This window comes from Sminthopsis crassicaudata, chromosome 1, assembly GCF_048593235.1.
Source record: "Sminthopsis crassicaudata isolate SCR6 chromosome 1, ASM4859323v1, whole genome shotgun sequence".
Taxonomy (NCBI): Eukaryota; Metazoa; Chordata; class Mammalia; order Dasyuromorphia; family Dasyuridae; genus Sminthopsis; species Sminthopsis crassicaudata.
The window spans coordinates 58,487,598-58,513,010 of record NC_133617.1 but is presented as its reverse complement, the minus strand read 5'-3'; the positions used below and the strand labels follow the sequence as shown (position 1 = coordinate 58,513,010).

The window sequence follows — 25,413 nt, the reverse complement described above, 5'->3', positions numbered from 1 at the left end:
ATCCGGGTTTTCTTTAAATCAGCCTTCTTCCTCCTGCATCCCTTGGCTATGAGGAATAGCAAAAAAGCCAACTGTGTTTGACCTTAAAGTCTCTGGAAGGTAATGATCCATCAAGAGGATGAAAAAATAGGAAGGGTCTGGGTTATGAGGAGGTTTAAATGACAGACATGTATTTATATTTTTTCCTTGGAGTAATAGGGAGCTACTGGAGTTTGAGTTGGTGACTTGGGCAGACCTGCATAGACCTACACTTTAGGAAAACACTGGGTCAGTGAGGGAAGCCTGAGGGCCAGTTACCTTGGGGCAGGGGTGCTAAGCCGAGCTAAGTGGTAAGGAGAAAGCTGGACTTTGATGGTTTCCAGAGCTACTAATAGTTCACCTTCTATACATATGCTAGAGGAGGATGTTGATGAGCCTCTTGGTGTTTTTTTTTTTTTTTAGCCTTTTCTCCTGTCTTTTAGTGAGTTAGTTTGGGAAGGGAGATTAGGGAAAGAATTTCAATGTAAAAGGCACCTTAGGATACCCATGGATTCTGGAGAAAAATCCTAGGTGCTGGGAATATAAATGCAAAAACTGAGTCTTTGACCCTGATATTTACAAGGGATGGGTGGCTCTGGAGGGAAGGTTTATTCTCAGAAATCTCTGGGCTTATGAATGGGGCCATTGGGCAGTCATTTATCATTATCATGCCTTTTCCAAAGCCAAGGTAGCATTAATTTGATGACTGTTTCTAGAGCAGAAGTTTTATGAAGCCTGATCCGTATGAGGTAGATGCAAATTCACCAGCGGGGAGAGTAAGAGAGGTCTCTGGGATCTGGACTAACAGGAGGTGGTAGACATGAGAAGAGGCAATCAGTACCTTTTTTGTTCTTTATGGCTGCCTTTACCATCTAGTTTGTTAAAAAACAAAAAACAAACAAAAAAACTACATTCTGGAATTGGAGGTATTCATCTATCTAGGAATCCTTACCAGCAAAACGTCAGCATTCTGAGGGCTTTAAAAAGCTAATCCATTTCAAATTAGGTAACATTTTAAACACTTCATACTTTTAGTCCATTGTGCTAGGTTACTTATTATACAACAGAAACAACCTGTTTACTTACTGAGTACCTTTGTGTAATCTTAGAGTATCTTACTGAGTAACAAAGTGATACTTTGTTTCTGTGGTCCTTCAAGACTTAGATTGTTTCTCTTATAATATCTCTGTGAAATATAGCATAAGCACGATCAGCCCCAACTAATAGAGAAGGAAATTGACTTTGAGAGGTTAAATAAATGACTTCTCCAAAGTCACATAGCTACTAAGTGTTGGACCTGGGATTTGAACCCTGGTCTTTTTTCTTCAGGTCCATGCAGTGCTTTTTCTACTACCAAATGGAACTTGAGAACAGAGGCTAGAGCAGTGTTCCTCAAACTTTTAAAATAGGGGGCCAGTTCACTGTCCTTCAGACTGTTGGAGGGCTGGACTATAGTAAAAACAAAAACTATGAACCTTAGTCCAGTGCCGGAAGTGTGCGTTGCTAACGGAGTTTAGGTCAAATTTCACTTTGGGTCTGATTTTGCCATAACTGGCTGGGCCGCATAAACGTCCTCAGCTGGCCGCATGGGGCCCACAGGCCGTAGTTTGAGGACCCCTGGGCTAAAAAATGCTGTTCTAGGGATGTCTATTGGCTTTATGAGAGTTTTCTTCCCCCTTCTCCCTGGCCAAGTATCTCTCCCAGTTAACTGTGTACTTGAAGGGAAAGGGATTCAAAGTAAGGAGGCTTTTAAGAGACACAATGACAGAGCTGGGAAATAGCTTAGAACATAGAACACAGAATCTCAGACTTGGAGGGGACCTTCCTTGTCTTTTCAGTCTTATATTTTATTTCCCTCCATGCTATTTATGATTCAATGGCCTCTGGATTGTTCCTTCCCCAAGACCTTCCATCTCGGGAGGTTACCTCCAGCTTACCTTTTCTGGGTCTTGTTTGTCCAAAGTTATTTTCATATGGCCTCCCCATGGGCCTGAGCTCTCTTAGGGCAGGGACTCTCTTTTTTTTTCCTTTTGTGACCTTTCATTTCACAGAGTGGCACATAAGTGCTTAATAAATAATTTTTGGCTAACTATGAGGGACCTAGAATTGGGAAAGCCCTTAGCAAACTGACTGCCAGAGCCTTTTTATTTGACTGATGGAACTGGGGCCCAAGCCCCCTGCCTGTGTGGCAGGGCTTTGTTTCAGGAGGAGGGAGAATAAACATTTATGAGCACCTCCTATGCCCCAGGCACTGCGTTAAGCATTTGTACCAATATCATTTCTGTCATGTTTTCTGAGGTGTTTTAATTAGGGTTTACCTTTTCTCCAGGTAACTCTTTCTTCACAGCATATAGGACATTCTTTGTCTTGTCCTCCATGGCCTTTGGTCCCAAACTTGCATAGTCAGGTGAGCTGTCACACTGCAGAAAATCTTGGCCAGTTTCTTAGCACCAGCATTTAGTGAGGAGCTCTGTCCTAAAGGCTTCCAGCCGGCCCCAGGCTTTGATAAAGTGATTTGAGGTGCCGAAGTGCTTTGGGACTCTGCAGCTTCTCCTAGATGGCGGATTGGCTTTTTGGTAAGTGGTGATGTGGGAACACGGTAGCTGTAATCGTGATGGCCTGAGCTTCTATCCTGCTGGTGCCCTTGGTGCTCCACTCCATCCAGTATTCTGCCTGCCCCTCTGGGCAGTTGGTGGAGCCTGGGCACCTCTTGGTAAGTGAGGGGCAGAGCCCTAGAAGCTTAAGGGGTAACTCAGAGGAAGCTTGGTTGTCATAGAGAGTTCATTGCTTAATGCTCCTGCCCACTCCACTTCTTGTTTTAGCATTGATACTCCTGGCGTCATCAGGCGAGTGTCTCAGCTCTTCCATGAACACCCTGACCTCATTGTTGGATTCAACGCTTTTCTTCCTCTGGGATACAGGATAGAAATCCCAAAGAATGGCAAATTAAGCATTCAGGCCCCGTTGACAAGTCAGGTATGTTGAGATGTTTAGAGTGACTGAAGTGTATCCACATAATGTGCATAGACTTTACAAGGAGAGCAGAACTTGATTTCCAGCATATGTAAGTTGCTTTGATTGCAATTTAGAACACATATTGCTACCTGGCCTCTGCTAATCAATTTTGGCTCAAACTAAAATATATGGAAACATACACATAGAAAACCCATAGACTCTAAATACTGGTTAGGTATTCATAGCCTTCACACCATGGATTAATTCTTTAGAAATGTGTTTTTATTTTGAATAGAAAGGATCGTGCCAACAGCTCTTGGTAAATTATTTCATTTTTTAACTTCCCTTATGAGGGCTTAAATATATTTTCAGACATATTCTAGGTTGTAAAACTGTATTCAGGCCAAGAATGAATAATAATGTCCCTTTATCAATGCGAGGCAATCCTAAGGCCTTGAAGACTGTACCAGATAGTCCTAGCTCCTTGGTACTGCCTAATACCTGGAGATGAGATCTGCTTATCCTCAGGAGGTTGGCTACCAGGATATTTAATTTTTTTTGTCATTGCCTTTTATAGAGACCATCTATTGAGCATGGAGTGATTTGGTGGAAGGAGATATGCACTGATTAAGTTATAGTTTTTTTCTTTTTTTTCTTTTTAAAGACTGAGTTTCCTAATTTTTCTCAGATGATAGGTGCAGAGGTTTTTCATGGATCCAATCCCATTACTGAGGAGCTTTGGACCTATTCCTTTTGTTTCTAAGCTGTTCCTAGCCCATGCCCCTCTCCATCCCAGGGGTTCACCATATCAATGCCAGATTTAGTGTAGTTATCTGATCAGCTTACTTCATTTCAGCTCAGGGCTCTTGAGCTCCAGATCTGCCAGCCCCTGGCTCTGAGGTCTGGGATTGCAGGTGTTCACCATGGTACCTAACCTCAGAGTCCTACAGTTAATATATGTAAAGCTTTAATATATTTAAGTTGTGGGTACCTGCTCTTTGGATGCAAGAAATGTGACCCTATAGAGTGAAGGTAAGTTTTATTTGAAGATAGGTCAGAAAGGACCTGGATCATTATCTGTACCTACCATTTACAGACACATCTGAGGTTGCAGGCCCACCTACTGTATCTCTTCAGGATCTGAGCTAGTAGAGAACTCTTTTTTTCGTGCCTCTCTGAAAGAGGGTTGCCCCAGAGACTCCTTTAGGACAGGTGAAGGGATGAGAACCCGGATAGCCCTTCTCAGCAGCACCTAGACAGCATTTTGGGCTGGAGCAGTTCAGTGTAGTGGGCAGAGACCAGCCAGGTGTAGTCAGGCCCAGTAGTGAGGTGGGCCTTGGGGAGTCTGTCTCTCTGACCTTCAGTTTCCTCCCACGTCTTACGGAGATGATAAAGTACTGCATTTCACAGTGTGGTGATCTAGGAAGATATAATTCATATCAAGATTTTTATAAACTGTTATTCTGTGACCTCAGACAGGTCACTTCTCTCTCTGGGTCTTAGTTTCTGCATCTGTAGGAGAAAAAAAAAGATAGGAGGGGATTGAATTAGATGATCTCTGAAAAATCTATCTTTCCATGTTAAGGGGATAATTGTAAAGAGAGTTATAAGGATAAGTAGTAAAGAAATTGGATGATGATGTGTATGGGGATGGGGAAAAATTATCTTTTAGTCCAGGACAAAGATATTCTGTGGTATTTGCTATCATTTCTTCAGGAATCTGCTTCTCCATTTTAAAAAGTAATTTGGGAGCACATGACTGGAATTATGAAGTACTTTTAATTCATGTTTACAAATTTCAGAGTCAGAGTATAGAGTTTGTGTTTCTTAATAAAAATCATAGATTTATTATTAGAAATTAGATTTTGAGATAACATTAGTTCTACATATTTTTGTAGATCTATAAACTTAGTAGTAAGGGTGGTTAAGGAATAGATTATAACTTCCTTCTCCATTGTATGATTTGTGACTTAAATCTTCCACAGAGCAGTGATAGAATAGATTGGAGACCCTCCTTTAGGGCATTTTAACATTTCAAAGAACCCAGTTTAACTCTGGCTATTTGTTTTCTGCCTTTTACCCTTGGTACCTGATTTGCTCATCTCCTTATTTGAGTATACATTTTCTTAATGATGTCTTTTTGCCATTTGTGCTTGAATAATTGTTGGTGTTATTAAGCCTATGCAAATTGACTATGTCTGTCTTTTTGCATTAACTTCAGTTTTGAGTCCAGGTGGTATCACTGGGAGAATATTGGTATTACAAAGATGGATTTCTGTTGGGCAATAACTTCTTGGGCAGATTGAAAACACTGTGGTTTCCTAAATGCATTTAGAAAACCTACTCTTTTATTCACCTTTGGACAAATTTGTTATCCATACTCAGTGATGCCCAGCGTAGATATGTAATGGACTTAACCCACTGCCTTTCCAAATGTATGTTTTATAATTTTGGAGATAGGCATCTTGAACCACTTGATTTTTCCCATGTAAATTTCTAGGCCTCTTTTGAATGGCAGTCTGAGCAGTCACTGGAGTATGCATATGTCATCCTCAAATAGTATTTTGAGGTCTTATAATTTATGGGAATCTCTTTTCAGTTTGCACTTTGCCTAATAAATCCATCATTATGATGGTAAATACTCTAAAGCCTTGCATACTGATGATAATCAGAAAATTGTTAATAAACAAAATTGAATTTTATAGAGGCTTATGTTACTTTTTTGCTCTGTTTTTTTTTGTTAATCAGCAAATAAAAACAGAAGAATGTGGTATTTATTTGCTATACATTGGAATTCTGTGGCTAAACATGTGGTCCACCATAGAAAATTCTGTGAAAGCCTATTTGTTCTTTTATCAAATTTTTACCAAGGATGATTTTGATACATGTGAAGGTCATTCTCATAAGGTTTTACTTGATAAATTACAAGTTGTTATTTGCTTCTGTTTTCTTGTTGCCTTTTGGGGGGTAATACATAAAATCCATTTTTTTTTTCCCCTCTGGTTAGGAACATTCTTCCTCTTAAGAAATATCTTGATTATTAGTTCCTACATACTTTAAAAACTATGTGGCCTCCTAATGAGTTCCTTCTCTGTGTTTGATCAGTTTTAGACATTCTTCTAGACTTCACCCTTTTAAAGTGTCATTTCTCTTTTCTTAAGGAAGAAATTTTCTTAATGGAGCACATTGGATCTTAAAGTGTCCAAATATGGTGATTCTAGTGTCATTAATGTTTTTTAAAGTCAATTTTATTTTTAGTTCTGAATTTTCTCTTATTCCTTCTCCATTCAACCTCCAAAACTGTTGATACATAAACAAATTAACTATGTCCAAAAGAAAAAAATGTTCTATTCAGCAGTCTGAGTCCATCATTTCTTTATTTGAAGATAGATGTCATTTTTTATCTCGAGTCTTTTGGAACTGTGATAGGTCCTCATACTGATCAGAGTTCTTAAGTCTTTCAAAGTTGATTATCTTAACAGCATAGTTTTTATTGTATAAATTGTTCAATCTTCTCAGGTTTTTCCAAAACAGTCCTCTTCATTGTTTCTTTCTTTTTTAATTTTAATTTTTTAAGCACAGTTTTATAATTCTTTTTTCAGTTCCAAATTCACTTGTTTTTTCTTTACCCACTCAGTGAGGAGGGAAGAAAAATATGTAGTCTTTTAAAACAAATTTCTGCATTATAGCTTATGTTCTAGAAAAGAAAAAGAAAAAAATATGCTTCAGTCTGCCTTTTGGGTCCATTAGTTCTCATCTGGCAGTGGATAGCATATTTCATCATATTTGGTGTTGTGTTGGGTCATTGTGCTAATCAGAATTATTTTGAGTTGATTATTTTTACAATATTACTATACAATGTGTATATTATTCTCCTGGTTTGTTTATTTGATTTTGCATTAGTTAATATAGGTCTTCCTAGTTTTTCTAAAACCATTCTCTTCGTCATTTCTTACAGCACAGTAGTATTCCATCACATTTGTATAATAAGATGTTCAGCCACTTCTCAGTTTCTACTTCTTTGCCACCACAAAAAGAGTATCTATTAAAATTTTTATATATCTAGTTCCTTTTTTCACTCTCTTGCTGGCTTAAGGGTAATGCAGTTTTATAGCCCTTTGCTTTCCAGAATGGTTGGAGTAGTTTACAGTTATCCCTGGATGTCATATGGTTTTTTGGTAATTTTTTTAACTAGGAGATTATATTTGATAACCGAGGCCCTTTGACTTCCTCTTAAGACAATACTTATACTTCTGGTGATAAGAAAAAAAGAAATTGTGATAAGAGCTGATATCTTAACTTTTATCTGTTTTTCATTTTTAATTTTTCTAAGTGGATTGACTTGAAACCCTTATAATTGTATACCATAGCCATCTTATTTTTCTTTATTTTCTGATTTGGTGTTTATTTTGACCTTTTTTTTTTAGATAGTCTTTTGTCTAACTTCACAAAGAGACTTGATACAGAGATTTCCTCCTTAGTATCCAATTGTAGGCTAGCAAAACAAACGCTCACTCAGTCCATGTCCAAAAATATATGTGCCTCATTCTGCACGCTTAGTTCATCACCTCTTTATTAGGAAATGGGTAGCGTAGCATGTTATATGATGGGTTCTTTGGAATTGTGGTTGGTCTTTTTATTGATAAGTTTTTCAGCCTTTCAAAGTTTTTCTTTTTTACACTGTTGTTAATATGTTCATTGTTTTCTTGGTTCTGTTCACTTCACTCTGCGTCATTTCATACAAATCTTTCAAGATTTTCCTGTACTGTCCCTTGTAATTTCTTATAGTGCTATAATATTCCATTACATTCATATATCATAATTTGTTCATACCTTCCCTAATTGATGGGCACCCCCTCATTTTTCAAATCTTTGCTATCACAAAAAAGAGCTCCTATAAACATTTTTATACATCTGGATCTTTTTCATCTTTATTTGATCTCTTTGGAATGTAGACCTAATAGTGGTATCACTGAGTCACAGAGTACACATACTTTAGTGACATTTTTGACATAGTTTTATGTTATTTCCAGAATGGCCTTTCCAGAATAGAACTTTCATAGTTCTAGCAAGTGCATTATTGAGCCTGTTTTTCTGTAGTTCCTCTAATATTTGTAATTTTCCTTTTTTTACAAACTTTGCCAATATGATAAGTTGTTACAGGAGCAACCAGCTAGCGGCTGCTGGGTGTTATGGGAGCCACCACTAGTGGCTGCTGGGGATCTAATTCTGATCAGCAGAATAAATCCCTTCATGTGAGAGGATGATGATACAAAGAAACTGAGAGGCAGTTTTATTCTTTGACCTCTCTTCTCTTCTCTCTTGCCTCCAATTTATTTCATTCCCAATCCACAAGCAACAGCTGTGTCAGTAAAGGCTGATTTGCGATTTCTTCAAGGGTGTTATGATTTATAGCTATGGAGGCTTTTGGAGAACTGCCCCTTCACACTTGGGCATGGTCCTTAACAAGTTAGAGTTCTTTAATTTTCACTTTCTAATTGTTAGTGATTTGGAGCATTTTTCTCCCTTTATACTATAGATGATTTGGATTTCTTCCCTTGAAAACTGTTTATATCCTTGGACTATTCATCACTTAGGGAATGACTTTTATTCCTCTAAATTTGAATCAGTTCCATATATAGCTTGGAAATGAGACATTCATCAGAGAAACTTGCAAATATTTTCCAGTTAAATCTTTTCCTTCTAACCTTAACTGTGTTGCTTTAGTTTGCAAAATCTTTTAAATTTTATGTAGTCAAAATTGTTCATTTTATCTTCTGTAATGGTCTTTCATTTTCTCTTGTTTTCTATATAGTCAATTTCATTTTCTATGATGCTATAGGTATTGCCATTTGCACCACCTTTTAATTGTCCCCTTGAAAAAGTATTTATGACATACATGCATGACATTTTTTAGGGATGACAATTTTGAGTAATATTCTAGTTTATCTCATTTTAAAATCCAAAATCTTCTCTTCTACCATGTTTTCAATGTCTTCCCTTCACATTAAAGCTATTGAGTATTAAAGATGTAAAATTGATTTGAAAACTCTTGTCAGGTTCTTCATACAATTTGTTTTCTTCTTTTTCTTCCTCAGCATGTCAGTCCACTTGGTGTAGTTGCTTTCATAGCCTTTTTGCTTATGCGCTTAATACTGCAAATCAAGATATCAACTATCTTATATAAAGTGATTTTTTTGGTTGCCTTTGGGCCCACAGTGAAACCTGTTCTGTAAATTCTTTGTTCAAGAAAACCTGTGAGCCATTCTTCTATGGAGATGTAATTTGTTTGTTTTGTGATTAGAATGCAAATATTAAAATGAGTGAATGAAGAAGCATTTATTAGGTATTTTGTGCTAAGTTCTGGGAACATCAAAACAAAGTCTTTGCCCTTAAGGAACTTAAACAGTCTCATTGGCTGACATAGCCTATTTGAGGAGTCCTGGTCATGATTTAGGAAATTATTTTTGATGTTTTGATTTAGGAAATCACAGAGATGATCTGGAGAGTCAATTCATGTGTATACTTATACATAAGTATAAATAGGGGGAGTGGGAAGAATGTAAAAAGAAAATGGTTTGGGTGGAATATAAAATATGGTTGGGGTCAACTAGATATAGTGTACATTTACTAATTAGTATAGTTAGGCCCCAGGATTGAGGCTCCAAAGCTAAGTGAGTTAAATCTTCTGGGGCACAGTTTCTGGAAGTGTGCAGGGGGCCAACGCAGGCAGTGGTATAGTTCTTTTTCTAGTAATGTGTCATTGTCACTGAATAAAAATCACACATTTGGAACATCAACAGTTAATTTAATGATTGTAAATAAGCTAAATACTGTATGGTTCACATTTTTATTTTATGACTTTATAAAACATTTTCCTCACATGAACCCTGTGAGACTGGTATTACAAATAAGATTTATATTTTAAAGGTAGGGGGAGCAATGAGTCAGAAATGACCATGATTTGACCCCCAGTCTACTTCTCAAGGCTCTTAATCACTAATGATAATGATGATGATAATGCTTAGTTCTTTAGCTCTGTAAAGTTTTACGAACTTAGAACAGTCTTGTGAGGCAGGAAGTACATACAGGTCTTATTATTCCTATTTTTAGGTGAAGGAAGCTAAGGCTTAGATGTTAACTTATCACATAATAAATGTGTGAGCTGGGCCTTACCAGTTCCATTTTTTTTCCCCATTACATCATGCTTTTTCTCAAAGCTAACGTCATATATGGAAAAGTACTTTTCTAAGAAGAAAGTGTTTGATTGCATGGTATCTATTATTATTATTATTATTTGATAGGAAAAGGTGGGAATCAAAGAAATTAAATTGAGCTTCATGATGTGAAAATGCATTTTTGTACTCTCTGAATTTTCCTGTAGCTGGACTTTTATAGTTGGTTCTAGACAGAAATACAGTCTTACATTCAGAGAAAATACAAATAATTATACTTACTGCCCTCATCACTTTGAGATCTACTTTCAAAATCACTGTTAACAATTTCTTCTTTCCTCTCTTTTCCTTTTCTCTCCTCTCCTCTCCTTAGAAATTCCAATTTGGAGCTTCTGAAGAGAGGTTTATATTCCTCTTGTAGCCTAATTGTAAAGTACAGTTTCCACAAATTTCCCCTTTTGTTCTTTCTTGTGTTAGCATTTAATGTGGCACTTTTCTTTCAAGACAAGTAGTAGTCATGATGGCACCTGCTGTGTGCCAGGTGTTGTGCTAAGTGCTTTAGATACATTATTTGATCCCCACAACAATCCTATGAGGTAGATGCTGTTGTTGTTTTCCACTTTACAGAAAAGGAAATTGAGGCCTACTGTGGTTAATTCAGTTGCCCAGAAGCACATAACTATTAAGTGTGTGTGTGGCAGGATTTGAATTCAGGTCTTCCTGATTCCAGGCCAACCTCTTTATCTGTTATTTAAGAAGCTTTTTTCTTTATATGGAACTAAAATTTGCCTCCACTGCTTCTAATTCTTTCTGGAATAGCCCTTCCTAATATTTATTCTGTAGCTAAACATCCCCAGTTTCATCAACTACTTCTCACGTGACTTGCTTTCAGTATTATCATCCTGAATCCAAAGATTGTTCTAGTATTTTTCATTTCAGTTTAGTTTGCAGTCCACTCAAATTTTTGTTGTTGTTGTTGTTGTTTTTTAAGGATTGTGGTAGAGTCTCATCTCCCTGGCCCTGTATTTGTACAGTTGATTTTTTGATTCTAAGTGTCAGACTTTACATTTATTCCTATTAAATGTCATCTCATTGGGCTTGGCCTGTCAACTTTGTCAAGAGCTCTTTGAATCTCATCTGTCTTCCAATAGGCTAACTTTCCCTTTCAGCTTTGTATAATGTCATTTAAAGACATGATAAGTATGCCATCTGTATAATTAAAGTCTCTAGTAAAAATTTCCCAGAGCCTGAGATAGATTTCTGGACCACTTCATTATAGGCCTGACTCCAAATTTGACAAGAACAGCTCCTTTCAGAGTCATACACCTAATTGCAAAACCACTTGATTTATATTGCTTTTGAATTCTCATTTATGCCTTCTCTACCAGAATAGCATGAGAGCCTTTGTAAAATGTTCTCCTGGAACTGAAAGAATGAATAAATTGTTAATTAAGCATTGACTATGTGCAACGTGCTAAGGATACAAGTGCTCTTCAGGAGTTCGTATTCTAGTGGAGGAGGTGCCACACATGCACTTCAGCTGCAAGTCAGATGGAAGTTCAGATATTAACTCCCTCTATAGCATTCTTTTCATTTACTAGCCTAGCTATCTTGTCTTCTTCCAGAACAAACTTAGTCTGGCAGAATTTGTCCTTGATTAAGTTAAACTGTTTGCTATCGTTCACTGTTTTACTACTTCCTTTTCTAAATGACTCCATATAATTCCCTTAGTAATTACAGAATTTAAAAAAGCATCTTACCCAAGTTTTTCCTTGCAAACTCCTTTCATTTCTCTTGATTGAGAATGGGGCAAATATTTGCTTATTTCTATTTTTCCAGTCTCTCTCCCTGTCTCTGTGATTGTTCACAGATCACTACTAGGGACTCTAACATCATGTCTACTCATTCTTTCCAATGCACTGGTGTTGTTCAGATGCACTTGAGGATTTGGATTTTCATCTCACTGATCTTGGAGCTCAGCTTTCTCTTAATCATTTTTGTTCTGTCTTTCCCAGTCCAAAGATCATTTTCCTTGGCTATAAGCAACATTGGAATTGTCTACCTTCTCATCAGTCTGTTTTTTTCTTTTCTTTTTTTTCTTGGTGGTCATTCTCAGTTCCTTGCCATTGCTTTCATCTTCATAGCTTGTAATATTTGGTAAGCTTTTAACTGCTTTTGTAACTAGCTTGGATCTTCTTTGTTTATGAAACCTATATAGTGTTTGATCAAATCCTAATATTTACCAGGACAGAATCATAGAATTTCAGAGTTGGAAGGTAGATAGATCTAGACTAAATCATACCACAGAAGGATCAGCCAACCAACCAATCAGTCTGTCATTACACATTAAGTGACTATTGTATGTCAAGTACTGTGTTTGGTCACATAGGGTCATAAAAGAGGTAAAAGACAATTTCAGCCATCAAGGAGTTTATAATCTTAGAGTAAACATGAAAGGAAATATATGCAAAGCAAACTATGTAAAAGATAAAAAGAAAGCAATAAAAGGTACTAGAATTAAGAGGGATTGGGAACAAATCAAACTCTTGGTTGAAAACTCATATTAAATTCCTTTTTTGATCCTAGTTATTTTCTCTTCGGCAAAAATCTTAAATCACTCTTCCAAGTGATAGTCTTTTATATAATTGAAGAGTCTTTTATATAATTGAAGACTTCTCTCAAACTGACTTTTACACACATGCCTCCCACACTCTCCCTATGCGTAGGCTAGACATCCCCATCTCATGGCCCTCCTTTAGAGATTATCCAGTTTATTAATCTTGCCTAATTAATGTGATACCTAAACTAAGCAATACTTCAGATATAATCTCACCACAACAAAATAATTTCTACCTCTTCCCTCTCCCTCCTTCCTTCCTACCTCCCTCCCCTCTAAATTCCTAACATTCCTACTCCCCCCGCCCCCCAACAACATGTTCTTTGTTCGTGGTAATCAGGTCCAGAATATGGAGTTCCTCTTGGAGAAGAAGCAGCTCTACCTTCTGAAACAAGGTCAGGTTCATTATGGGTGATTGCATTGGCAGGAGAAAGAGCTTCAGTGAAGAACTATTCCAATCTATACCATAAAAAATTCTGTTTCACACAGCTAACACTGGATATTTGCTCTAATTCTGAACCAGCTCACTCTACTTTTGTATCGCTCCAATTGCTGGGAAATTCTTTCCTTATATCAGTTCTCAATAAGATAATCAATTAGTACTTATTAACTGTTGGCCATTTGCCAAGATGCTGCTAGCTCGGGGGGATACAGACATAGAAATGATATAAGCCCTGCCCTGAAAGAATGAAACGTTCTGTTGGAGGGGTAATATGTACACATAGATATATAGCCAGGACTTCCCGGTTTTAAGATTAAGACTCTTTCTTCATAAGCAAGTAAAAAAGACTTTAGTCATTCCAGGGATATGCAGGCACCCTAAAGGCCTAGTGTAAGTGTTGAGAGTTAGGCTTTGAAGGAAGCTAGAGATTGTGCCCCGGGGGAGATAGAGGCCACAGGAGGGTCAGGGGAGTCCTGTCTGGTCCAGCTACAAAGGCATGTCTGGTCCAGCTACAAAGGCATGTGGGAGCTGTTATGAAAAGCCTAACTGCCAAAGTATCAGTTTGTGATCCTAGAGTAGTAGGAAGCTGAGGCAATTGATTGAGCAGAGCAATAATATGATGAGACCTGTTCTTTATGAGTAATATTACTATGGTGACTGAATGAACGATGTCTTAGAGAAGGGAAGAGAACTGAGGCTGGGAGATGGCTGAGCGAGTGTTGGGAAACAGAGCAGATTTTGGGAGTGAAGGAAAGAGGGGAGTACAGGAACCTGGAGAGCCAGAATGATTGTATATGAGGAAACCACAAAACACAAGCTTTTGCTGGTATCTGGACAGTTGAAGTCTTTATAACATCCTTCCATGCTGAGCTTGTGATCCAATCGATAAGCCACATGGTCAGGAGCTTGCTTCAGTTGCAGTCTAATGTCCCTTTTTTAACTTTTTAATTTTTTATTTTTTTGCTGAGGCAATTGGGATTAAGTGACTTGCCCAGGGTCACACAGCTAGAAAGTGTTAAGTGTCCTCCTGACTTCAGGGCTGGTGCTCTATATCCACTGTACCACCTAGCTGACCCCTAATGTCCCTTTTCCTGCCATCATGTTTTCCTCTTTTTCTTGAATTTCTCAAGCATATAACTTTACTGATCCTTAGACAAATTGTCAGTTGGCATCAATGGAGATGTTCCCTATTGGAAAGCTGCTTACACTAATGAAGTCAGAGATCTTGCCCACACATCTTTCTTCATCTGCCCTGTACCTTGTAAATGAGGCACATTCTAGTCCTAGGCTGCTCCAGGCCTTTCTGATACTGACGGGCAGCTTCATTTTCTTGGAGCAAGATTCCTACTTCACTTGAACTTTTTAATCCATCCTTAGTGCCCTGGGGTAGAGCCGGTGTAGTATGGCTGACTTCTTTGTTGGCTTGTCTCTGTGAATGGGACCTTTAAGGTCAAGTAGATTTCTTGTTTTGACTTCTCTGGGTTATCTATCTTATTGCCTGGGCTCCGTGTATGTGTGCAGGCAGCTGAATGTGTTTGTTCTGTTGTTGCCTTCTGGTCCTTTTATACCTCTTCTCCTTAATAGGTTATGTTTGTTATCCTTTGATCTGACAGATTTATGTGGGCAATTTTATGTCAACTTATCATTCTCTTGATAAGATTTAGAAGTCTCCAGGCAGATGTTTTTGTTTTCGATCTTCACTTGTTTGTTGTACTCTCTTCTTATATTTTAAGTCCTAAACCAGAAATCCAAATTGCATTCTCAGTAACCACCCCCCCCTTTTTTCCCTGTCAATGGTATTTTATTTTTCCAAATACAAATGTAGTTTTCAACATTCATTTTTGTAAGATTTTGATTCCAAAATTTTTTCCCTCACTTGTTACCTCCCCAATACTGTATATGCAATCCTTTTAAACATATTTCCATATGTGTCGTATTATACAAGAAAAATCAGACCAAAAAGGAAAAAAAAAAAAAAAGAGAAGGAAGAAGCAAGCAAGCAAAAAAAAAAAAAAGTGAAAATACTGTGCTTCAATCCACATTCAGTCATCCACAGATGGTATTTTCCACCTCAAATCTATTGAAATTGTCTTGGATCACTTAATTGCTGGAAGAGCCAAGTCTATCATATTTGATCATTACATAATCTTGCTGTTATTGTGTACAATGTTTGCTTGCTTCTGCTCATTTCACTCAGCATCAATTCATGTAAGTCTTTCCAGGCTTTAAAAGTCATTCTGCTGATTATTTCTTATAGCATAATAATATTCCATTATAACTTAGCCATTCCTTAATAGACAATCCACTACATTTCTAATTTCTTTCCACTACAAAAAGAGCTGCTACAAACATTTTTATACATGTGTATACTTTTCCTCCCTTTAGGATTTCTTTAGGGTATAGACCAGTAGTAATACTGCTGGATCAAAGGATATACACAATTTTATAACTCTTTGGGCAAATTTCAAATTACTCCCCCCAGTAGTTGGATCATTTCACATTGGTTACCATCCTCTTAAGAAGTTATTCACATTCCAGTGTGCATTTCATTTCTGAAAACCTTATCTTGAGCTGCTAACAGCATTAAAAACACTGCCTTTATCCTTAAGGTCTTCTGTTTTGTGCCTGGAATGTTAAAAAAAAAAAAAATCTAATATGGTATAGGTGGTTTTGGTTTCTGCAAGTTTTTGGATATATGTTTATCCATATATTAATCACCAGAAGTTGAAGGTAGTCATTAGGTTTGATAAACCTTGGGAACCTTTCCTTCATATATGAGAGAATGCCTTGAGCAGATAGGATATCTTCCTTTTATCAACTTGACATATGACTAGCAGGGAATAGCTTATTGCTACTGTTGGCAACTTCATGCAAGCAGTATTACTGTTCTAGGCTTATATTTACACCATTATTCTTTCTTTCTTTATTTGTTTTTCAATTTTTAATTTTAAAAATCTTTCTTTTTATTTTCGAATTTAGCAAGTAATTTTCTCTTCCTCCCCCCAAAAGGAGAAAAAGGAAAATAAAACTTTATTCAAACCCTTTTCTTCATGGAGAACATGCCAAGTTTTAACTTGTCTAGTGAGTGAAACACAGAAGCAGATAATCAGTTTCAGAGACAAAATCTGCCTTTTTGAACTAATACCCCAACCTCTTAGAGAATTTGCAAAGATAATTGGTTGCAATGTTGCTGCTGATTTGTGCTGGTAAAGGGAATTTTCTTCAGTGGAGATTTCTAATCCATAATAAAACATCTAAATACATAATTAGAACTCACACATGAGTTCATTATATATAGATGATTTTTAAAATGTATATATGTGTGTATATGTATGTGTGAATTACTTAGAGGTTTCTTTAGAATCACTTCATTGTATCCTAGGCCTGATGTGCTGATAATGTCTTCTGGTTGAATTTTCAGGAGAATTCCCACCATCGCAATGACTCTGCAGATGACTATAAGCAGCAGCTGCCATATAAGGAAGACAGACATCAGGGACCTTTGGAATCTGATTCTGTAGAATTCAACAATGCTATAAGCTATGTGAATAAGATCAAAACCCGTTTTCTTGACCACCCAGAAATCTACAGATCATTCTTAGAGATATTACACACTTACCAGGTAAAAATGCTGGGAGTCAGATTAAGGTATATGTTTGTGGTACTACTCAAGGATTATGTGTAGATAAAATGAAAGGAATTTGATGACTTAAGAAAGTCTCTTGAGGTGAAGTATAGGCCTCCTGTCACTTCCCTTTCAAAAAGCCTCTGCACCATCTTGGTTCTTAGGTGGTAAATAAGATCTTGGGATCCCAGAATGAGTGTCTTAATAAGCATAAGTTTGTGGCTGTTGGGTTTGGACTATATGTGCTCCTTTTACTAGCACTAGCTGGGGATGTGAAGCTACAACTTCATGTTCTTCCCTGGTTATACTTTTGTCCCAACTTCAGCTATATTTCAGATAAGGTAAGCCTCTCTAGTCCCTGCCTTTTTTCATTTTCCTTTCCTAAAGAACCATTTTTAAAATACTTCTAATAATAGATCATCCTACTGTAGGGAAAGTCACAGGAGAATTTGACTATTTCTTAACAAAGTCCATTTGTTGTGTGGGGCTGAGTCTTTGATTCCCATTTAGATGTTCCAAGGCCAGTTATCCAAGAAGGCAATATATAAGTCCTAAAAATAAGACTTAAGATTTCAAGAAAAATCAGGAGAAATCTGCTTTGTTGTTTCTTAATGGATATATGTCCTGAATCAATAACAAAGATTTTTTTTTTTGTTTGTTTTTTTTTGCAGAGGCAATTGGGGTTAAGTGACTTGCCCAGGATCACACAGCTAGGAGGTGTTAAGTGAACTCAGGTCCTCCTGACTTCAGAGCTGATGCTCTATCCATTGCACCACCTAGCTGCCCTTCATAACAAAGATCTTAATATAACCTACTAAAAATATACATGCTTATTTGGCATTTTAGCTAAGACTGATAAGAAATCTTGAATTCTTTTTTATGGTTATGTCAGTCATCAGCCTGAGATTTGGCTGTAGAAGAAAAAATTGTGTGATAGAACTGCAGAATAGAGTTGCATTTGGACTGAGTCTTGGAGTGCCACCGAATCCTTATATGAGGGACTACAGTTGTGTCCAAATGAAAGATAGTCCCAAATTTATTTTTATTTTTATTTGTTGCTGAGGCTAGGGCGTGTTAAGTGTCTGAGGTGAGATTTGACTCGGGTCCTTCTGACTTCAGGGCTGATGCTCTATCCACTGAGCCACCTAGCTGCCCCCAAATTTATTTTTGTGCCTTTGGAACGTAAGTTATCCTGTGGGAGTAGGGTGGTGAAGAAGGCCAGATATATCTTTTAATTATATTTTTTAGGAAAAAAAGTGAATTAGGATTTCCTAATCAAATATTAGGTTAGGGAGGTTCTGTTGGGGTGGAATGTTAGGTTAGTAGATTTAAATCCTATCTCATTAAGTTCTATCTTAGATCTGAGTGGCCAGGGGCAAGTAAGTTTACTGCCCCCAGAATTCTGAGGCAAATGTCCAAGCCCTGGACAAATTGTTCTCTTCTTTACTGTTGGGGATCTTTCTTTGTGCTACAAGGGGTGTGGATTTTCCCCTTGTATTCCTTTATATTTACTCCAGTATCATCTCTCTGAGGAGTGTTTGCTTCTGAGAGGTGTTGAGTTACTGCTTCTTACTTTGCCCTCCTGGCTCCTTACTAGGCAGTCCTTTGGTCACTTAAGTGTAGACAAAACCTCCCCTTCCAGAGAAAGGAAGTGGAGGAGTGTGGTTACTGGGGATTCTGGCACACAGTCACATCTGCATTGCAGCATACTGCATGCCAGGCTGTTAGGGTCTGCTCTTTGGTTTTCTCTCCATAACTTGACTCTTGAATGTTAATAATTTGACTCTTCTCTTCATTAATGATTCCTACTTCCTTCCCTGTAAATTGACAGAAGGAGCAGCTGAACACTAAAGGACGCCCTTTCCGGGGCATGTCAGAGGAGGAAGTCTTTACTGAGGTAGCTAATCTCTTCAGGGGACAGGAGGATCTACTCTCTGAGTTTGGACAGTTCCTTCCAGAAGCCAAAAGATCTTTGGTATGTACTGAGATGAGATGGACTAGCCTGGCAAGGAGCTCATCAGGGATAACTCTATGGCCTTTTGCTATGGTCATTTCTAATTGGGAAACTTCATTATATATGTGAAGTATGCTGACTTGTTGATGGCAGCCAGAGGCCTGGCATGTGTGTGAGGTCCCTTCCTGTCTCCTACCATTTGTCCAGCTCAGCCTAGAGGGCAGGGGTTTCATGTCTTTTCTTTTGGGATTTCCATAGAAATACTACTTAAAGGTTCTATATATAATGGACTCCCAGTATAAAACTAAAGCTCCGTCTTGCATGGTTTTATAGAACACTAAAATTAATTCATTATATGGGCAGTCCCCAGTATATATATATAGGTTATATTGCCAAAATCCATTTATAAGTTGGTTATTTGGAACTCAAGACTATATTTTCCCATGGGATCAATGCTATATATTGGGGATGGGGAATGTCCAGCCCCTCGGTTATATAAGATAAGTGAAATCATTTGGTCTGGCCCCCGCCTCAGCAATTGCAGGTGACAACAACAACTTACTGCTTGAGTTTTTTAAGTTGACAATTTTATATGGCTTATGAGTCATATTGTAAATACCCAAATGACTTTTGACAGAAAAAAGGTTCTCATGTTGTTATAGATGTTATACATGTTGGTTGGGTTCCCAGATCAGACCATCAAACCTATTTAATCCCTAATATGTGTAATGGGTTATACTGATTATGTTTATAAACAAAATTACCATTATTTAGAACACTTTGTTTAAAACATGTTTAGAGTTAAAACATGGAATATCTGGCAAGTGTCTACCCTTGCTAAGACTCTAACACACATTCATCAACTACATGGCTAGAGTGCTAATTAAAAGATCAGACATTTACTGAATTTAGGACTTTGGACAAAATAATGTTTAATAATTTCTGGGTCTCAGTTTCTTGATTTATAATATGGGGAAAATAAGCATTTGCACCTAAGGTTCTGGAGTTGGTTCCCATGGCCTTGGAGAAAGGAATTTGGGACAGGTACACTGGTGAGGAGTGAGGCTGAGCTAGGGGGTGGCAGCTAAGAGAGGGTTTTGGGGACAATGAAAAAATGGAATTTGAGGATGGGTAGTCATGAACAGTAAGAAATATGGTTTTTACCTTTGTTTTCCCTGTTCATCTACTCTTTTTGAAAACAATCTTTGCTTGAAGGATCCTAGGTTGCAGGATGCAATGAGGTAGGGGAAGGGAGATGAGGTAAAGCCTATTAGGTGCCATAAGATGTTGGAGGGCCTGTGGGGTCCTCTTGTAACAGATGCCTGGTGTTCTCTCTGTTTTTGACATCTATATATCTATATCTATATCTATATATATGCTGGGGAAATCTGATTCTGGTGAGCCTCATGAGATGGTCCAGAGAGTGGGAGGTGGCAGATCATTAGTCCTCTTCATTTTTGCCTTGGAACTCCACCTGAGTACTTCCTCCTTACTAGGAAATAGGAGACTAGATGAACTGAGGACATATCCCAGTTCTGTTCCCTAGGGGTGGCACATGAGAAAGAACACTTAACTCAGTCAGGAGAATCTGTTTTGAGTTGTGGCTCTCCTAAGAGTTGTTTTGAGATGTGGGGAAATAATGTTCCCATTCTGGACCTCTGTTTCTTCATCAGAAAAAGGGGGGTGCTCCAGATCATTTAAAAGTGTCTCCCTTAAACATCCTGTAGTCATACATGTATCCATGTTTATCAACTATTTTACATTAAATTCAGCAGTTAAAATTTCTGTGTACAATGTTGTGCTAGGCCATGGGAGAATAAAGATATAATCCTAGCCTTCATGGAGCTTCAAATCTAATAGGGTCATATGAGATGTAGATTTTATATCGTATTGTTTTTATATGAAAAGTCCATAAAAAGTTTTGTGAGGTCCAAGGTCATTACTAATTGTGGGGAATAATTGTAGGAGAGGTGCCATTTGAATTGAGCTTAAAAGGTTTTGAAATATGAGTAAACATACAATAGGTGGAAAGCATTTCAGGCATAATAAAAATAGTGCAATCAAAAGACCTAAAGCCACAAAAGTAAATGTGGAAAAGTTGCATGGGGAGAATTATAGGGAAGTAACTTGGTTTGGGAAGCCTCGAGTAAAAGACAAAGAACTCTGGATTCTGTGGGAGCAAGGAGTCATTGCAGCAGATTTTTGCCCAAGGAAGATGAATTTAGCAGCTTTTGGAGTTTGGAAGAGAGAGAGACATTGGATGTCAGATTCTGGGCTGCCAAGAGAATGTCATGGAAGTCCAGAAGATGATCATGAGAGTCTATCCTGAGGTGGATGGAGGGAACAGATAGATATGGTAGAGATTTATTGAATATGAGAGGTGACAGGAGGTGGGGGAAGGGAGAGAATAAGTCATGGTATGTACATAAAAGTTGAGAAATTATATAAAGGGATCACTGCTTAAGGCTGAAATTTCATTTATCCATTAAACAGTAAGCATCTAATTTGTAGAAGAGAATATATGGATGGCTATGATATTAATTAGAATATGATAGATGTGTAAGAAGAATTTAAAGTGCTAAAAGGGACACAATTTTTCTAATGAGGATAGAATTGATGGTATCAGGGAAGGATTTTTAGATGAATTAGGTTTTCATTTGAGACTTGAAAGATAAGATGTTTTAGCCATTGGAGAATGGGGTGAGGAGGTTAGATAGAACATTCCAGGTGGGAAACTTTAAAATGTGTGAGTATTTTTAGGATTGGTGAGTTAATTATCCAGTAGTTTGGCAATTTGACTTGGTAGTAGTGGGTTAAGCACCAAGAAAAGCTGGTACCAGAATAGGTGATACAATGCCTTGGCTGTGTCAGCATTTGTAAGACTACATTTGGAGAAAATCTATCCTAGAATTTCAGGTGAGAAAGGGTCCTACTTATCCTGACATTATTGGCAATAGTATAGTCTGGATTTGAATACTGCCAGTGATAGGGAGGGACTTCACTGTTTCAACAGGATAGTCTGTTTTCTGAACAGATCTGATGAAGTGTCTTATATTTAGCCAAAATTTTAGCCTCCCTCCCTTTTTGACCTTGAACATGAGAGTCAGGTTGTTATGATTGGAAGAACATTGATTTTGTAATGAGCCTCTTTTTGGATCTCTGATCGTCTTATTCACCTTTGGACCCTGGGCAAATATAACTTCCCTGTACCTGTTTTCTCATCTATAAAATGCTGTGGTTAGATTAGCTGCTTTTAAAAGTTCTCTCCAGTTCTTAAAATTCAGTGCCCTCTGTGGTTTTATTTCTGCCTTGCTGGGAGGGGACAAGCCAATAGTTTGATGACTCATTTTTGTACATGACAGCATTTCTTTTCTTTGCCTTTTTTAAAAATTAAAGCTTTTTAATTTTAAAAAAATATGCATGGATAATTTTTCAACATTAACTCTTGCAAAACATTGTGTTTTGATTTTTCCGCTCCTTCCCCCACCCCATCCCTTAGATAGCAAGTAATCCAATATATGTTAAACATGGTAAAAATGTGTTAAATCCAATATGCATACGTATTTATACAATTATCTTGTTACACAAGAAAAATCAAATCAAAAAGGAAAAAAAAATGAGAAAGAAAATAAAATGCAAGCAACAGCACTTAAAGAGTGAAAATGCTATGTTGTGATCCACACTCAATTCCCATAGTCCTCTCTTTGGGTGTAGATGGCTCTCTATCACAAGATTATCGGAACTGATCTGAGTCATGTTGTTGAAAAGAGCCTCATACATCAGAATTGATTGTTGTATAGTCTTATTGTTGCCATGTACAATGATCTCCTGATTCTGCTCATTTCATTCAGCATCAGTTCACATAAATCTCTCCAGACCTCTCTGAAATCCTCCTTTCTTACAGAAAAATAATATTCCATTACGTTCATATATCACAGATATTCAGCTATTCACCAACTCATGGGCATCCACTCAGTTTCTAGTTTCTTGCCAGTACAAAAAGAGCTGTTAGAACATTTTTGCACATGTGGGTCCCTTTCCCTCCTTTAAGATCTCTTTGAAATACAGACCCAATAGAGACACTGCTGGATCAAAAGGTATTCAAAGGTCTGATAGCCCTTTGGGCATAGTTCCAAATTGCTCTCTAGAATGGTTGAATCAGTTCATAACTCCATCAACAATGTATCAGTGTCCCAGTTTTCCCATATCCCCTCCAATATTCGTTATTATCTTTTCCTGTCATCTTTGCCAATCTGAGAGAAGTGTAGTTGTCTTAATTTGCATTTCTCTAACCAATAGTAATTTAGAGCATCTTTTCATATCATTAGAAATGGTTTTAATTTCTTCAACTGAAAATTCAGATAGCTTTTCTTTATAGGAAGGTAGCAATCCAGTTCTGCTGTCTTATTCCATAGCTGCTTCTGATTTTCCTTGATGGCCTGACTGTGTATAGCTGTCTTAAATTGTAGTCACATTATAGAAATAAAAAGAGCTTAATTCTCCTTTGTAAAGGAGAGGCTTGCCTGCAGCTGCATGCAGTGAATGAAGGGTTCTGTGGAGAGTGGAGATGTGTCTTCCAGCAGAAAGGGAGGGATAGAGCAAAGGACATGATAACCATCAGTGAGCAGCATGCTGGTTTCACCAGAAAAGTCCCATCAGGTCAGGCATGTGACTGGATTTCAGCAAGTTACTCTAACCACCAACCTGCTATCTGTCATTCCTCTAAAATTATCTTCTTGCAATTATCTATTGCACTGCATATATCTCATATATACCTGACTATTTACATGTTGTCTATTCTGTTAAGATGTGTTTGTTTTTATCTTTGTATCTAAATCTCAGGGCAGGACTTGAAAATAGTAAATAAAAAATTTTAAATGCTTATTACTGACCAAAAAAAAAAAATCAAGGACTCTCCTTCCTTGATTCCTCTTATCCCTGTTGGCCTAATTCCTTTAATAGCACTTAACAGTAGCTTGTGAACTTTTTTTGGTTAATATTTTGATAACTATATTTCAACAGAATTGATTTCCCTTGTAATCCTATTATTGTATGCATTAAAAAAAATATTTCTGAGAAAGTCCTTAGGTTTCCCCAGACTAATTGCCACAGGAGGCCTTCACACAAAGAAGATGAACCCCTGAGCTAGAACCCTGGGGGGGTTTATTTGTATTACAAAAATCTGTGGAGGGTAATTATGTGCATTTCAACAGTTTTATCCTTGAGTTCTAGAAAAGTCTGATGGCCCTAGATCCATGGGTTCCTATCCCAGGTCTTCTTTTTTATTTATTTATTTTAAAATTTTAATAGTTTTTATTTACCAGATATACGCATGGGTAATTTTACAACATTGACAATTGCCAAACCTTTTGTTCTATTTTTTCCCCTCCTTCCCCCCACCCCAGATGGCAGGTTGACCAATACATGTTAAATATGTTAAAGTATAAATTAAATATATGTATACATGTCCAAACAGTTGTTTTGTTGTACCAAAAGCATCAGACTTTGAAATAGTGTACAATTAGCCTGTGTAGGAAATCCAAAATGCAGGCGGACAAAAACAGAGGGATTGGGAATTCTATGTAGTCGTTCATAGTCATCTCCCAGAGTTCCTTCCCTGGGTGTAGCTGGTTCAGTTCATTACTGCTCTATTGGAACTGATTTGGTTCATCTCATTGTTGAAAATGGCCACATCCATCAGAATTGTTCATCATATATTATTGTTGTTGAAGTATATAATGATCTGGTCCTGCTCATTTCACTCAGCATCAGTTCCTGTAAGTCTTTCCAGGTTTTCTGAAACCATCCTGCTGGTCATTTCTTACAGAACAATAATATTCCATAATATTCATATACCACAATTTATTCAGCCACTCTCCAATTGATGGTCATCCACTCAGTTTCCAGTTTCTAGCCACTAACAAAAAGGGCTGCTACAAACATTTTGGCACATACGGGTCCTTTTCCCTTCTTTAAGGTCTCTTTGGGATATAAGCCCAGTAGTAACACTGCTGGGTCAAAGGGTATGCACAATCCAGGTCTTCTTTTTACTAAGAACATTGGGCAGTTCTTTCTGAACCTTAGTTTATCTGTAAAATGGCGTGCCACTACCAGCCCAATTTTGCTCAGCTTGTAAATAAATAAGGCATTTGAAGCAAAGTGCTATATGGTTATGTAAGGTATTGTTGTTGTTGTTGTTATTGGCTTTGCATTGTAGTGGATAGAGAGCTGAGCTTGCTTCCATAAAGATCTGAGTTCAGAGTCCCCTCTTGACATGTATGGCTTTGTGACCTGCCCTTTCCCTCACTGCCTGTATACCTCTCTAAGGTTAAAATGTATAAAAAAGATGTCACATTGTATTTATGGAAGCAAGTTTCTGCACCAGAGATATCCTTATACCAGTTAAATCATTGTTGTATAGTCTTTATTTCCCATCCTTTTATTATTAGCCTAATTATAGTTTTTGAAGGCTTTGCTGTTGGAGGAGTTCATCAGATTGGGCCCATTTTAAGAGCAGGCGCAGTGGCAGTAGTATTGCAGGACCACCTGAGCTACTTATTCTTCTTGCTCCCCACCAGCTGCTTAGCTGCCACATAAGAGGTTTTTTGCTATTAGTACCTCATAATG

The 25,413-nt window shown here is 37.5% G+C and overlaps 1 protein-coding gene across 1 annotated transcript in view; it reads left to right on the top strand.

The window, feature by feature from the left end:
- The window catches only part of SIN3B (SIN3 transcription regulator family member B), a 61,090-nt gene that overhangs the window by 1,668 nt on the left and 34,009 nt on the right, over positions 1-25,413 (top strand). The window contains exons 3-5 of the mRNA XM_074305797.1: positions 2,841-2,994; positions 16,629-16,829; positions 18,664-18,807. Of these exons, the coding sequence (XP_074161898.1) occupies positions 2,841-2,994; positions 16,629-16,829; positions 18,664-18,807 (499 nt within the window). The remainder of the gene's footprint in view (positions 1-2,840; positions 2,995-16,628; positions 16,830-18,663; positions 18,808-25,413) is intronic.